Genomic DNA, 17,111 nt, shown 5'->3' on the forward strand with positions numbered 1-17,111 from the left:
ATAGGTTTAAGTGTTTATAAGATAATCATCATTCACATAATAATAAGAAACCGAGTATTTGCCTCAATACATTTTTGCTCTTTTTTGTTTTTTCGAGTTAATTTGTGTTTATTCACTACAGTTTTCTTTTTTCCAATGCTTTTATCCTATTCATAGCTGTGCTTAAAATGTATATATGCCTCGAATGAAAAAAATGAACAACAGAATATGTAATATGATTCCTTTGTTGTTAATTAATGGTGCAGAATTATAATATGAACTTTGATATCCACTTTCACAAAAAAAAAAAACTTTGATACTCATGAAAGATAAATAATTGGATTAGACCAATAAGTTCATTAGTTTCTTCAAATTGGTATCTTTCGTCTCAAAGATGAAATCTGTGATGCCTCTTTATTTTTGTTCATTATGTTAACACATAAATAATTTTCTCTGAGATCTTAAAAATTGTTCGTTTATAAATAACAATGCAAGTTTTCGTCTTTGTGTTCCAATGATTGAAAGTCCCAAATTTGACGAACACTTTACTGCAGTAGTTGCTAGTAACATTTGATGTCAGTAATTATTTGACTGGGAAGTTGAAGGAACGTTGTGTATCGAAGCTGGTTCTATATTTCTTTATATTTTCCTACCACCTCAGAGAAGGCATCTTGTTTTCTTTTTTGAGAAAAGCTTAAAAAAAAAGAAGATGTAAAATATTTTTATTTTTTTAACTCAGATTTCATTATCAAAGAAAATGAGGTTTAGGATACAGACCAAGAGGAGTAAAATATATTTTCACTAATTAAAACAATTTAATATTTTTGGTATTTGGTACTCCAAAATTTTGTGGGACTCAAAATGTCACATGTTGACTTTGATCTTTATTTTCATTTCATTTATATCTCTTATTTTGAAGGAAAGTTATAGTTTTATAAACACATATAGTTTTTATAACTGAATAGGTGACCTCTTTGAGAACAAAGGACCGGGTGCCTCTGTTCAAAAAAAAAAATACCTTAGTGGAGATTTGTCCCGAAAATAATACAATTGCAACCCGGGTGTACTCTTAATTGCAAGAAGTCTAAGGGAGGATCGATGGCAATCATATGTTGTAGCAGGACATCCTTTTTGGTTTCGTGGGTTGTTTATTCATGAAGGTAGAATCATTTGAAGTTTTTTTGTATGGTGATTTTTTGCCTAATGCAGATTGATGTCGATCCTTTTTGTGCTGTTTTTACATCAGGTGTGGGATGAGTGCAGTAGTCCCCATGAGTTTCTGTTCTTGTTACAGCCTTTTGATTATAATGAAAGTATTATTCATAGCAAAAAAAAAAAAAGAATAGGTAACTCATTATTCGTCGTACGATTAGTTAATTTCTTATTGTAAGTAAATACTACTAGTTGTTTTATTATACTATTCAACTATTCATAATTTTAATGTTCAGACAAAACCGTGGGCTTAATGTGAAACTTGTTCCAAGAAGTCAACACCATACAACGAGATTCATGGGAGAAATATGCGCGGGAAGGAGTTGACCGAAATTTATAAATCATTACAAAAATCAAAAATGTAATTTATGTACTCCATAATATTACGTCAAGAATTTTACCAAAAAAAATATTACGTCAAGAATTTATATATCCAGACTTTGTTAAAACTCAATAAGTAGGTGTAAGTACACACAAAAGACTACAACTCTAAATATATAGTAGAAAATATAACAAGGCTTATTCACACACTATCATTCTCCCAAACCCAAAGAATAATGGGGTTCCAAAGTCTTTTCAAAATTGCCGAGCTAGATAATGTAATTAAATCCATATTTTATACCAATATGATCAGTGAATTCTACATAGATTTTTAAATCCTTCAAGAGAATTGCAAAAAAAAAAATTTGCATGAGTTCATTTTCTAAATATCAGCAATTAACACGATTACCATATCTTTCTTCCACTCTTCCATTCTATATTCATTTTTAATAACCTTGCTTAGGCGATGTAAAGTATCACTAAATATTAAAATATCATACATTTAAATATCGACTACATTGGTCCAATCAATTTAATCCCCCTCACACATAACACAACTTTTATAAATTCCATTTACAGGCCGGCCATTTGCACTCGTTCTTCTTCTTCTTCTCCACATGCCCCACATAAACGTCGCGCTACAAGTGCACAACGTCTCACTTTCATCCTTTACAACTTTTCTCTCTCCCTCATTTCCATCACAATTTCATCTACTCAAAATAAAATAAAAATTGAGACTACAAAAGATAAAACACCCAAATATAAACTGGCCCGTCTCCATTTTCGTTCACAAAATCTCGCTTTATATAGCTTATACTCATGTAAGTATTTGCTTTATATTCAAGTCTACATTTATCACTGCTGCTTCTAACGACAAATCTTTGTAGTTTGGGATTTGTTAAATTATTATCACAGAATATTACGTGAGGTATCTTGGATATCTTTTATTAAGCTATTTACTTATCCTATTGTATAGAACTATATACTAATACTTTCTAGATTATTACTGCTGCTTATAACTCTATGTTGTTAGGAATTTGTTCGCGGTTGACGAAGTCGTTTTCGACAAACTGTTTACTGTCTGAACTCACCAATGTCGTCGCATGAATATTCAGCGCCCTTTCGACTACTTTACTTGCTCTGCTTTTTTCTTCTCCATGACAGCTATGTTTCCTTATTTTCTCCTTCACCACCGTACCACAGAAAAAAACTGTGATTTTAAAAGCCACATTTACTTCTTTTTTTGTTGGGTCTAAATGTTAAAATAACATGTGTACTTTAAAAGGAAGAACATGGCTTCATCCGCTTCATGACATGTGGTAATTATAAGAGTGTAAAACCTTGGATTTGAATATTTTTTGTAGTATTAAATATATCTATCTTAGATTCTCCTGCAACTAGGTTTTTTCTATGTCCCGTTGAATTTCTGTGCTACTAGTATTAGTTTTTGTTCAATTTTTGTCTGTGTTTTATTATTTTATGTTTTGTTTTCTGTCTTTCTTGCTCTCTGATTGGACTCTAATTGCTCAATAAATAATATTCTTATTGTTTAGTCTTTTTTGATTAATTTCGCTTTCTTCTACGCGTACTAATATCTTGCTTGCTTCATGATTACCAGATCCTCATCCTATATCATCCTCAGATTCTGGTTCTTGACTTTGTACAAACAACGGTGGCGGAGAAAACAGCAGAGCGTTCTATTGCAGAAACATGGGGAAGATCTTGAAAACTAAGGTAAGCTCCTTTTTTTTGTAAACTTCTTAGTCTCCTTTATTACTCTTATTTTGTATATCTTTTGCTGAAAACGGCTCCGTTTTACAGTCTTCTTGGCCAAGAACCGTCGTTAGGAAGTGGCTAAACTTACGTAGCAGCGCTTACGAGTTCCACTCCGATTACCAAGTCAAAGGTGAGAGATTGGCTCGTGCAGTAACGGAGCCAACTCAGCCGAGGAGAAAAAGTTGCTCTGACGGTGATTACTATATGATCGTACCGGGAAAGTATCCAGGTAAAAATAGTTATTAATTAATAATAGTGAATAGCTCATGAATTTTATTTTTATTATATAGTTTTTGTGAGTCGATAATGGCGTCGTATCTATTGTCCGTAAACCGTACTGGGAGAGTCTCCGTACAAAGAAAGCTTTGGGTCCATTGCTAGTCGTAGGATTAGACATCTGTGTTAAAAACGACGGCAAATAAACGTTGAAAAGGATCAGAGATTTACCTTGAAATTCGTGTTTTAAAGTAAGTAATAAAATGGGATTAGTTGTGATATCTGTCTCCACGTTAGGGTGAGAGATTAGGTTTAGGCTTTAAGTTAAAAAAAGTCTTCAATTTTAGGTGAACTTGCTATACTCAATTCACCAGTTTCTGTTTTATACATACCTATATTTGTCTGATTATAAATTATTAAAGACTAAAATAATAATTTATTCATTATGTTCTATGGTTGAAATAGGTTGGTTGGGCCAAGCAAATGGGGATTTAAATCAATCAATGGGTGAACATGTGGCACGTGTTGATGACAAACTTGATCTCAAGTAATACATAATTTAGTGTCTAGTCAATATTTATGTTTGTAATTTAGCTATGGTCAATTGGTCATTATCTTTTTTGCTTTTTTATGATTAGAATGTTCGTCGGGACATGGAACGTGGGAGGGAAGTCGCCACATGATGGATTAGACCTAAAAGATTGGCTTAAATCTCCCGCTGATACCGACATTTACGTGCTAGGGTATGCATGTAATCATGTTAATTAACCTTCTCTCACTTTTAGTATATTGTTTGTAGACTTGTAGTATAATTACATCATCATTGATTTGTTTTGTTTAGGTTTCAAGAAATCGTGCCGCTAAATGCCGGTAACGTACTTGGAGCAGAGGATAATGGCCCTGCGGCTAAGTGGTTATCTCTTATCCGAGAAGCCTTGAACAACAACAACAACATATCGCACAAAGACCTCGAACTTTCTATTAATCACAGAACCTTCTTGGAACTTGCTAAATCATCACAACAGCCCCGTCACAGCTTCTCCAGTCTCCCGGATGATAACCCATTTGCATGCAATTCGACTCCTCTTCGAGGCTATTCCCTTGCAGCGAGTAAACAGATGGTGGGGATATTTTTGTGTGTGTGGATAAGAGATGATCTCCGGAAACGTATTACCAACCTCAAGGTTTCATGCGTTGGTCGTGGCATCATGGGATACCTTGGAAACAAGGTCAGTCTAATATTTGAATATAAGAAAATTAAAATCGTTACGTTTTGTATCACTGATAGCTAACGTACGATGCAACCTTGTATAGGGCTCTATATCAATCAGCATGTCATTGCATGAGACGAGTCTATGTTTTGTTTGTACGCATCTTACGTCTGGAGAAAGAGAAGGCGACGAGATCAGAAGGAACTTAGATGTGACCGAGATTATAAAGAGGACCAGATTTTCGCGTTCTTCTAAAGATTTTCAACCCGAATCAATAATGGACCATGAGTAAGTAAAGTCAAAAATTGAACCTTTTTTTTCAAAATACGAAATTCCGTTATTAATAGTTTATTGCGTCACTATGTTATAGTAAAGTAATATGGCTCGGAGATTTGAATTATCGGCTAAGGGCCAGTAGTGACGTGCATGAACAGCTTAAGAATCATGATTGGGAAGCACTTCTTGAGGAAGATCAGGTTAATAACTTTTAGTTCTTTATTTGTATAATTACTTATTTACGAGTAGTTAACTAAAACATATTTATTTTTTTCCTTTGCAGCTAAAGATAGAACAAAGAGCTGGTAGAGTTTTTCATGGATGGGAAGAAGGAAAGATTTATTTCGCACCAACCTATAAATATTTTATAAACTCTGATAATTACGTTGTACAAACCGAAAAATCAAAGGAAAAGCGCAGAACACCAGCTTGGTAAGCTTCCATCATCTACAGAATCAATACATGGATATGTAACTTTTTGAAAAGTTTGTTTTTGTAATGATTTTCTTAACCATCTATTTCAGGTGTGATCGAATATTGTGGAAAGGTGACGGGATGAAACAAATTTGGTACACGAGGGGAGAGTCGAGATTCTCGGACCACAGACCGGTTCAATCTTTATTTTCATTTCATATTGATTTGACTCAGAATCAATCGAACCGGAAGACCAGACTGATCCACCAAAACCATCGTCCCAACCCGGTATTGCCTTACACATGCCACGGGAAAGTCCATGCTGAAGAGATCTTGTTACTCACACGTGCACAAAGTTGTATAGTCACACAACCTAGACTTATATCGTCTGCTATTCATTAGTTTCTTTGTTTTTGTTTCTGTTACTTTTTGGATGTTTTCATGTTGGCAAAGAAGATATGACACATGGATTCCTAGGAATGGACAGTGGAGCTTCCATAGTAGTAAAGCAAGATTGTTAAATAATTTTAATATTAGCTAATTTATGGTGTAAAAAAATAAGAGTTTTTAGTTTATAAACTGTGGAGGTTTGATTTGTTTTTGACTTTGTGTAATAAAAAGTAAAATGACTAATCTTTTTACAATTGTTATCTGTGTTGGCAAATAGACAAAACATTTAGTCCAAAAGGAAAAAGAGAAAGATAAATTAACTTTATAATGGGCCTTAACATCAAAGCCCAAATCTGTCGTTCTCTTCTGTCTTGCACTCTTGCTAATAGTTAAAAACTGTATCTCACTAGCTTTTTCGGAGTTTTCAAGTCTGATGAGTTTGTTTTGGAAGCTTCTAATGTTCGGTTACGTGTTCATATGTGTGATCCAAGGATTTGATTCTAATACGTAAGGTTTACACTTGCTGCTGCAAAGAACAGGTTTTCATTGTCAATAGATTTTATGTAGTACTGGACTAATCGGGTAGGGAAACAATCTTGATTTAGCAATACAGTGTAATAACTAATAATCATATTCATATTCCATAAATCCAAATGTTACATCATATTTTTCTCGCATCCCCAGACAATTATTTTCCTTTCATGGTAGTTAGCAAATTATATCCTATAATTGTTCTGAAACATAGTGGACAACATATGAAATTGGTATACGCTCCGACTCCTCAATGCAAAAGATTTGTGTTTCATATTGTATAGTTAGAGTGTTTCTACACCATCCTTTCCGTTTCTACATAGCTGCACACTGGGTTGTGCTGATTCACCATCTATTTGCGGTGTGGAAGGATACTTATAATCTTTGCTTTTGCCCCATATCACAAGGTAGAGCCCAGCACATATAACAACTGCACCAAGAACCCTGCCAAAGAAAAAGATCTTTTCAATAAGTTTAATTAATCTTTATTATGAAAACTTTGGCCCCATGTTTTTTGGTATCTAGCTTACCTTCCCAGGTACATCTGCTCAGCAAAGATGATGGTCGACATAATCGCTACTATGATCATGCCTAGAGGACTAAAAGCTGTTACAAACACAGGACCTTTGGTTTTCATCACTATTCCTCCAACATAATAACCAATCCCAGAGCACACTATACCCTGCATTCGTTTTACGTTTAAAACTTTTCACTTATTGACATTATTAACTTACAATACAGTCCATGAATCACTAATTTACTGGGACATGTATGAATCTTACACTATAGGTGGCGGTAATAAGTTTAGTGTCCCAACCAATGGCCCATGCACCAGGGTTTCCTTTCTCAATCACTAACGCCACGACAGCTCCTTCTATTGTTCCCATTAGGCATATCCATGCAGTGAGTGAGAGTTCAGCTGGGTAAGTTCTCAACGTGAAAGCCTGACAAAATTGATTCATATATAACCAAAATAAATCGATAAAGTAAAAATGTGACTGTTTCTGGTTCATTATATTTTCCTATTATTTTTATAATCGTTTATAAAATGTGTGATTAGGGTCGTAGTCACATCTTGTAAAGGTATCCAAATAATAAAAAGTAAATTAATAAATGATCTATTAACTGGACCTTAATTTTCAAAAAGAAAATTTGCCTTACTTGGAGAATCATGAAACATGCATAGCTGAAACAACCAATTGTGACCAAAACTGCACCTTTGATAGCACTATGAATATCGGTCCCAACTGTGTTCGGTGCAGAGGCTCCTTTGGTCCAGAAGAGATCAAGAACTGGACCTTTTACTAGAGTCATTATCATGGCTCCTCCAACTGTAGCCAATGTCCCAATCACCTTACCAGCGCTCCTGATGCACCGTAGTTTCACTCTTTCTAGCCCGAATATATAAGCAAGGACGAAAGTGATCGCAGGTAAGACATTGTACATGGCGGTTGCAAATGTAGCCGTTGTATACTTCATTCCAAGATAGTATAAGTTTTGATCAATCACTGGCCTATTATATTTCAAATTAATACATGAAAGGAAAAATAGCTCAGATTCAACTACAAAAAGAAGAGACATTTGTGGGATGAATGAAGATGAATAAAATAAAATATTACTCAAGTAAACCAAGAAGTGTGATCCTGAAGAATATCATGAAAGTCATCTTTGGTCTCACCTTCCTGTTTTTTACATCATAAACCATTTTAGAAAGCTTGACAATTAATTTTAAACCATAAAGACAATGTTCTCAACATAAACATCATAATCAGAAAGTTACTTTAGAACGCACAATCATCAAGCATAAAAATAGTATTGTCAACCATTTTAACACATTTATCGTTACTACCTCTTTAATCAATGGACTTATGGTTATATGAGAATCGTTGTCAAAAAAAAGTCTTATTCTAATGTGTCAAATTTACTAAAGTATAATCATAAATTCATAATTACTGAATCATAACCACTTGTTGATTAACCAATACACTCGTACCCTGGAAGTGTTAATAATAAAAAAAAAATTAACCAATTCACTTTGGAGAGAAACACTACAAGAAATGTGAAATATTCACATTCAATGCATGACAGTGACAAAAGCCACAAAACCAGAGATAAAACCGTTAGAGGTGTTTTGTTTTGTCTTTTAACATATGACCGACCTCTTCTTATTGTATGGTTACGTGCCTAGTGCCTACGTCACATGCCTCATTCATTCTTTTTGCAACTTTCACGCTTTCAACACACTAAACGTCTATGCAACTCACACAAATAAAATATCAATACCTATAAACGGATCATAATCGTTTCATAACTTTAATAAAGAATCCGTTTTGCTGAATATGTCACAATTGTTTCTTTGAATTTTCGTGTACTTTTTCCACTAATAGATATCACAACATGGAAACGCACACGGTAAACACTCTAGTAATGCAGACTCAGTTTCCAGTGTAGATCAAACTAGATAAATGTTTTACTATCTTGGTCTTGAAAGTTTGAAACAATAAACCAGAAGCTAAATTTTGTTTGTCAAATAAGCTGATCTAAAGAAGGGAAAGTAGCGAGTACTTGTCGAAATAGAGGGCGAACGGGGCCATAACCAGGGTAGCAACGGCGTGACGGTAAACAACAAGGACATAGTTGCTCATGCCTTTGTTTAGGACAGCTTTTGAGAGAATGTCCATTCCTGCTAGCCCTACTTGCAACAATACAACTAAAATGAATGGCCTTACCTTCTCCATACAACCCATCTTCCTTACTTCCTCCATCTTAGATAATAACTTTAGATCAACAGTCTTTCTCTTTCGCTCTTTTGAATATTATATTTAGAAGTAGTCGTAACAGAGATATGAGAAGGTTTGTTTCAATTAAATCATGTGTTATGGCTTGTCTTTGGTTGGTTATCGCTCCTTATATAGAGCCAATCAAAGATAAAGGATGTAGTGTGAAACATTCTTCACTCTACCAAAACCTATACGAGCAAAACCAAACAAATGTTTTCAAAATAAAGAAAACCAAACAAATGTTTTAACGGATGCATTATATTAAATTAGTAAATATTATATAGTATACTAAATTAAAGTATTACAATAAATGAAAAAATATTAATTATTTTAATGAAATTTTAAAATAACACCATAATTTTTATGTTTACTTATTGTTTAATAATTTATCACTGTTCTATTTGTACATTTTCAAGTATTTAAAAATAAAAATTAATAATTACTTAAAAAATTTCTAGTTTGATTGCATATGGTGTTTAACTGTAAGAATTTCTTTTTTAGAAATACAAAAATATTTTTAAAAATAAAAAAAGTTGTTGCATTGTCATTTTCATAATCTGATGATAAATTAGTTGTTATAATTTTTTCCTTTAGAAAATTTCAAAACATAATTAAGTAATTTTAGAGCTTATATTATTTTGTTTTCTTAAATGGGCGATTTTTGTAGTTCGGAATTTTGGTTAATTTTTAAAAACATAATTAGGCTTTAAATTTTTTAATTATATTATTTTTTAAAACGTCTCAAATTATTTTTGTTCTTCTTAAAATGGATTTAATTTGTTTTACATCTGCTTTTGGACTTTATCTAAATTCTATGAGTGCAAGTTATAAATTATTATGTATTCACCTAAAATATACGTGACAAAATATGTCAATTTCACAAGAAAGAAAACAATTATGGATGCAGATGCACCACCCCCCGGCCCCCACCTCTTTCATACTTTAGCTTCTCACCTTAATACCTTATGTTAGTGTAAATATATAATATAAAATATGTGTATAGTGTTGTTATTTTGTTTGTTTGTTATATATTTAGAGGCAAGTTGTCATACCTTACTCTGAAAATTATGGGTACTGTCTCTACCTCATCAACTAGCTAGAAGCCTAGAACCAAAAAAAGGATGCACCAAAGATATAAAAATATGAGAATATGTATTTGATTCACATTACCTAACTAAATAAACTAAATAGTTTTCTTACTGTGGATTCCTATGTTTGATCGAACTCGAACGCATGTTGTATTAATACTCCCTCGTTCTATTCATTTTTCCTAAGTCTAACTACGTACGTACATCTATGGAAGTAAACAACTAGTTCGTAACTATATCATGTCAGTACGTATGTTAAATCATATTTTATAATGTATTTGCGCATAAAAATGCATTGTTAATTTTATCAACATAGAACCATTGTTGACATAAATGCAATTAACAATAATACTTTAATCACTTTTACTATCTTTATTTATTTAGTATTTTTTTTTTTTTTTGAAGATTATTTATTTAGTATATTAAAGGTTAATAAATTTTAATTGGTTACTTTATGGTTGAATTCACGTATATGATCTCTGTACTAAATCGAAGATCTCCAAGACTGAAGCCATCATTTTGCGTAGGGCATAGTTTTGATGATTCTATAAACAATTTTATAACATGAATTAGGCCTCTAATCCATAAATTTAGTATTGAATTTTTGGCGGAGTTTCAGTTAAGTTTTCACGAGTTTATTTTTTAAATAATTAGGTGATAATATTGTTACAAGAAAATAATACCCCTAGCTTTTTATTATAGCTCATTATATAGTTTATATAAATCTTTGGTAGACTAACTCCATGAGAGCTGTTGATGCATCTAAGTTCTTTCCAACATAAAATATAAACTATATGATAAATGAGTCACGATTTACCGAAACTGTTCAGTAGAGTGATTATTGGTTCCATTTTATATTCTTGCTTATAAAGTTATTTTCTCATATTTTTGTTCATCGAATATGTTTTGACGTGAGTGCGAATAATTGCCAAATTTTATGTTCTTTGTAGTGTTCCCATTTTGCCACGGTTTCTGGTGGAATCATTTTCTTTGCGTTTAATTTTGTTTATGGAAGAACATCTCCAAGGGAACTCTATTTTTTCCTCTATAATTTACACTAAAATAGAGTAACTCTATTATAGAGTGAACCATTGAAGCAAATTCAACTCTATAATAGAGTTACTCTATTTTAGAGTGAAATATAGAGAAAATTATAGTGTAGCATTGGAGATGGTCTAAGAGGATCCGTTTGACATGGAATTATGTTTTACTCTAACCCAACGAGTAAAAAGATAAGGTGTTCATTAAAAACTTTAATGACTAATATCATACTTCGTTTTTAGAATAAATATTTTTCTATTTTAAAATGAAAAAAGTGGCATTGAAAATGATTTTGTTTCAAAATTGAGTAGGAGAGATGCTAGACGAAGATGCGTGAGATGTGGAGAACAGATCTAACTGAAGTACTTGGTGATTGGTGGAAACGTTACTTTGGAGTGTGTCTGGAAAAAAACATTGGTGCAAGTCGATTCAGATTTATTTCCTATCACTACTTGCAGCTTTATTTCTTCGGTGCTTTCTTCATCAGATTTAACTAAAAGCACCCCGGTCTATTAATTGGGGTTCTTAGATTTTCTTAGATTTTAACTAAGAAAAATTAAGAACTGTTTCTTAAATAAGAGATATAAAAATCGTTTCTTAGCCGAAAAATGTAAAAAAAATAATCAAATCATAAGTTAAAAACCCCGACTAAAAGATCGGGATTAATCATGCTCTAAAGAGAGTAACTCCTTTTTAAAAATTAAAATAATCTAAAAACATGTAAGAGAATAAGGAAAAAAATTCTGCAAACAACCTTTTAGATACTAAATTTTATAGTTGTCATTTATTTATTAGCTTTAATATTTAAAGAAAATTGAAATACTATAAACTTTTTTCATTAAAATATTAATTTTATTTGTTTAGAAACTTTGGCAGTTTCTTACCGATGAGACAGTCCTTAACATATGTGCTTCTTTGCCCTAACTATAACCACCATGCATTATCATTTTTCCGATAAGTAATTAATATTTATAGTCAGTGTTTTGAAATCCGATTTGGAACCTCGATCGAACCGGTAAATCTGGTGACATGATTTGTATTTGGTTTAGATTTTATGAAAATTCATTATTTAAAAATCCGATAAAATAAAACTCACAAAAACCTGTTAAAATCCGGAATCTGTTTACCAGTTGAGCCGATAGATAACTTTTAATTATTTTTTCTTATATTTTTTTAAATTATACTATTAAAATATATTTTGTATTCTAAATAAAAAGTTAAATTTGTAGTTTTTTACTATCGTCTTTCACTGCTGCCAACTATGTATGTACTTCGACTTCTTTTATTTTATATTTTTTGTTTATCGTGAATTTCACTTACAACACGACATTTGTAGTTTTGATTTTTATTTGTGATTTTTAGATTTTGATGAAATTTTTACTATATTACCTAAAGAAAATGAGCTGAACAATGATAGAAAAATCCAAAATTAGTTGATGTGATTTGGTATTAGTATATTTTATTATCAACAATCTATTATAATTTGATATTTACTTTTGATTTTTTAGATTTTTAGTTTAATTTTATTATTCACATTAGATATTTAAGTATTTATAAATTTTTAAGTTTTGATATTTTTTTATTGTATGTCATAACTCCTGATTTGTGACAAAAAAATGTAAAATAGTCTAATATTTTTTTATATTTTGAATGTAAAATAAATAAACTAAAATAAAACAAAAGATACATCTTTTTCATTTCCGTAGTAAGTTATTCTAAAAGATAGTAAGAATAGTTGATATTCCAAGACATCCTGAGTAAAAGTGTAAAACCTCATTGAGCCTTAAGTGTACCGCATGATAAGACTGATAATCTGCAACTTTTTATTAAAATCTTTAACAATTGAAAAGAAAACATTCGCCACGTTCAAAATTTGTCGTCTCGGCGCTCTGTAAGAGAAACCCATCAACATCAGCCAATGAAATGAATTAACGTTTACGTATATTCCAAAACAATAACAACACGCATAGCCATGACATAGGGTCTCAAAATACTTTTTTTTTTTTTTGCTTAACTGTGAATATCATTAAAATGAAAAAGTTTACAAGCTTAGAGTTTATAAACAAGCTTTTGTTAGCCATGGCAAAAAGAGGAAAAAAAACATGCTAACAAACTGAAAATCGATTTAGAGGGTACTTAGGTTAAACTAACCAAAGGACCATGAGATGCTTGAACTCTTTCCTGGTCTTTCGAGCAGAAATTATGTTCCTAACATTTTTATCAACAAGGTTGAAGCGTTCCAGCGGAGTGAGCGCCTTGTTGTTGAAAATCCTGTCATTTCTTTCAGCCCAAATGTTGTAGATTATAGCTTGGACTGCGATGTTCCTCAGAGCTCTTTGTGACTTGCTGGCATTCTGAGAACACCAAGCCAACAGCTGAGGCCATGAATCGAAAGTGTTGGTGACACCAGAGAACTTAGCGTGCATTCTTCTCCAGAGCTCCTTGGTGAAATCACACTCAGCAAATATATGATCTCTAGATTCATCTGAAGAGGAACAGAGGCAGCATGAGGTAGGCGTTTGCATTCCCCATGAAGCCAGTCGATTGCGGGTAGGCAACCTATCTAGAACAGCAACCCACATAGTGAAGGCATGCTTCGGAACATGACCTTTGAACCATACCATCTTGTGCCATGCACGGATTGGATGTCTTTCTCTTAGTATGTTCCATGTTTTGCTTGAGCTGAATGTCTGAAGTTTCTCTCCATCAACTGTCCATGAGAATAAATCCGGTGATCCTTCAAAAGATGGAACATTGATCGTCGTTAGGAACACATGAAGGTTCAATGCCTCATCTGATCGTGGCGCAGGCAGATTCCACAGAGATCCACTCACAGCCTCAGATACGGTTGCTGAAAGCCGGATCCTTAGAGCTCGAGGTCCTGAGGTTCCTATACAATCGATCAAGGGTCCCAGCGGAGTCCATTGATCGAACCAGAAGCTTGCAGAGCGGCCATTATTGATAGTACAAGTGATGAAGGGCCGGGCCAGAGTTCTGAGCTTAAGGAGCGATTTCCAGTGCCAAGAATCTTGAGCATGATCAGAGAGAGCCCAAAAATTATTGTCCTGGAGGTGATAGTGCTTGTGCCATGCCACCCATAAAGAACCTCCTTCCGCAAATAGGAGCCAGATCAATCGAAGGCAGAGGGTTTTGTTCCAAGTCTCAAAACGTCTGAGTCCTAACCCTCCTTCCTTTTTGGGGAGGCAACAAGTTTCCCAAGACACCTTCGAGAAAGCCGGTCCTTCAATCTGTCCTGACCAGAGAAATTTGGAGCAGAGAGATTCTATTTTTCTGATACACCCCTTTGGAAGGATAAATGTTGTGATCCAAAACACAACCGTTCCTGAGATAACTGATTTGATCAGGACTAAACGACCTGCAAATGAGAGGTTTTTTGCTGACCAAGCATTAAAGCTGCCTGCAATTTTATCAATCAGTGGGGAGTATTCTGAAATCCTTAATTTGCGGTGCATCAGCGGGAGGCCCAAATAGCGAATCGGGAGAGAACCCAGGGGGTATCCATAGCGTAGAGCTTCATTTGTTTCCTGCTGACACAAACCCGCTGTGAAGAGTTCAGACTTGTTCTGATTTATATGAAGACCTGACCAGGTTGCGAAGTCGTCGAGAGATTCAGATATACCATGAAGAGAGGAGCTACTACCATCAAAAAACACCATCACATCATCAGCGAACATTAGATGAGAGATGTTTACCGGTTCAGCATTTGGATGATACTGGATGTAGCCTGACTCATAACGACTCTTCAGAAGCCTGGAAAAAACTTCCATTGCTAGAACGAATAGATAGGGTGAGAGAGGATCACCCTGTCTCAAGCCTCTGGTGCTTTTAAAAAACCCCCCTGCTTCTCCATTGATGCAGACCGTAAAGGAAGCCGAGGTGATACACTCAGAGATCCATCCAATGAAGCGAGGCGGCAGTCCTATAGCTTGAAGACAGGCAATAACAAAATCCCAGTGAATAGAATCAAACGCCTTCCGGAGATCAACCTTAAGCATTGCACGGGGAGAAATGTTTTTCTTCTTGTAGCCTTGAATCAATTCTGTTGCTAGAAGGACATTCTCAGCTAAAAGTCTTCCAGGCATGAAGGCTGATTGAGCATGAGAAATGACTGGCTGGAGTGCCTCTTTGAGCCTGCCCGTAAGAAGCCGGGAGATTACCTTGTAGAGTGTATTGAGACAAGAAATAGGTCTAAAATCTCCAATATTAGAGGCATTCCTGGTTTTTGGAATGAGAACTAGTGTAGTTGAGTTCCACTGCTTGAGAATTTGCCCTGACTTGAAGAATTCTTTGATTGCAGAAATAACCTCATGGCCTATGACAGACCAGCAACCCACAAAAAATTCCGAGGAGTATCCATCTGGTCCACACGATTTGTTTCTCGGGAGGCTAAAGAAAGCTTCCTTGATTTCTGCATTAGTGAACTCCGCCTGCAGCATATCTGACTGAGCCTGAGAGCACTGGTGGTTTAACAACAGAACTATATCTTGCGGGTCAAACAAAGATAGAGAGGAGGGACCTCCTAGGAAATCTGAGAAGTGCTGAAGACAATGGTCGTGGATAGCTTTTCGCGTCTCATATCTCTCTCCTGCCGATCCAGTCAAGAGATGGATATGATTCTGAGAACGCCGTAGAGCCATAAGCTTATGGAAATAGCTAGATCCACAGTCGCCGTCTTGATACCAAGAAATATTTGATCTCTGAAAGAGGAAAGACTGCTCTGCCTTTGAAAGAATTGCCAGTTTTCTCTGTGCTTCAGCCTCCAGTTCCGCTAGAGCAGGAGTAGGGGAACATAGCAGATCATGTTGTATACCGTTCAGAGTACAGCGAGCTTCTTCAGTCCTTTTTTCCAAGTTGGAGTATTTTTCTTTGCTGAATGATCTGATTGGATTCTTCAGCATCTTTAGCTTCTTAGAAACTCTGAGCATATCTGAGCCTATAACGTTTGTAGAAAACCAAAGCCATGCTACCATAGGTAGAAACTCGCTGTCAAGAAGGAGAAAGTTGTAGAACTTGAAAGGCATCCGATGCTTTGTTTGATCAGTAGCAAGGATAACCGAACAAGATGCATGATCAGAGAATTCTTGAGGTCCAAAGATACCAAGGGAAGATGGAAATTGGACATGCCATTGATCGTTTACCAATATACGATCCAGTTTCTTGCCAATCGGGTTCGCCTTTTGACTGTTCCACCAGGAGAACGTTGGCCCAATGAAGTTAAGATCAGACAGGGCAGCGTCTGAAACACAATCCTGAAAATCTCTGGTTTGTCTATCCACGTTTAAGGTAGGTGGACATGAGTGTTCTTCAGGTTTTAATACTTGGTTAAAGTCTCCGATGAGTAACCAAGCTTTTCCTGCTACAACAGAGGAACCTGAGAGAATAAGAATATCTGACCAAAGCTCTCTTCTAATATATTCATCATTAGACGCGTAAATGCAAGAGACTACAACCGGGGAAAGATGCTCAGGACACTTGACAAGGCATGTGATCATTTGAAGAGATTTGTGGACAACCGTCACCTGAAGGGATGGGTGCCAAAGGATCCAAATTTTCCCTAGCTCCGAGAACTCATAGTTTCCGTCAAAAAGCCAACCAGGGAGGAGGGAGGTAATAAATTTTTTTTGTTTTTTCTTCTGTACATGAGTCTCAAGGATACATCCAAAAGATGGTCGCTGCTGCTTAAACCATTTTTTAAAACCCGTACGATGACTGACCATATTAAAGCCACGTACATTCCAGCCAAAAAAGTCTGTATACATAAAATTATTTGAGTTTGGGGCCCCTGCCCCGATCCTTCTTTTTCTGCCGCGCAGAAATAACTTCGGTATATCCAGAGTCGTCGCTGAGACGAGAGT

General features: G+C 34.6%; 2 protein-coding genes across 3 annotated transcripts; one reads left to right on the forward strand and one right to left on the reverse strand.

The window, feature by feature from the left end:
* The first annotated feature begins 29 nt into the window (after positions 1 to 29).
* LOC103857711 (type I inositol polyphosphate 5-phosphatase 8) lies at positions 30 to 5,984 on the forward strand. The gene is made up of 9 exons (XM_033286552.1): positions 30 to 3,246; positions 3,334 to 3,517; positions 3,970 to 4,051; positions 4,143 to 4,247; positions 4,346 to 4,733; positions 4,819 to 5,003; positions 5,086 to 5,191; positions 5,275 to 5,423; positions 5,516 to 5,984. Exons 1-9 carry the CDS (start codon positions 3,223 to 3,225, stop codon positions 5,805 to 5,807), a joined length of 1,515 nt encoding a protein of 504 aa, XP_033142443.1. The 5' UTR covers positions 30 to 3,222; the 3' UTR covers positions 5,808 to 5,984.
* Positions 5,985 to 6,391: 407 nt separating this feature from the next.
* LOC103857712 (WAT1-related protein At2g37460) lies at positions 6,392 to 11,654 on the reverse strand. 2 transcript variants are annotated; one of them, XM_033286553.1, is made up of 7 exons: positions 10,277 to 11,654; positions 8,892 to 9,953; positions 7,946 to 8,008; positions 7,488 to 7,839; positions 7,109 to 7,270; positions 6,857 to 7,008; positions 6,392 to 6,770 (listed from the first exon to the last, which is right to left on the reverse strand). In XM_033286553.1, the coding sequence occupies exons 2-7, from the start codon at positions 9,089 to 9,091 to the stop codon at positions 6,611 to 6,613; spliced, it is 1,089 nt and encodes a 362-aa protein (XP_033142444.1). In that variant the 5' UTR covers positions 9,092 to 9,953; positions 10,277 to 11,654; the 3' UTR covers positions 6,392 to 6,610. The 2 variants fall into 2 exon arrangements, with proteins under 2 accessions (XP_033142444.1, XP_009133180.2); XM_009134932.2 differs by having other exon boundaries at positions 8,892 to 11,654.
* Positions 11,655 to 17,111: the final 5,457 nt, after the last annotated feature.

Source organism: Brassica rapa, chromosome A03, assembly GCF_000309985.2.
Source record: "Brassica rapa cultivar Chiifu-401-42 chromosome A03, CAAS_Brap_v3.01, whole genome shotgun sequence".
NCBI classification, from domain to species: Eukaryota; Viridiplantae; Streptophyta; class Magnoliopsida; order Brassicales; family Brassicaceae; genus Brassica; species Brassica rapa.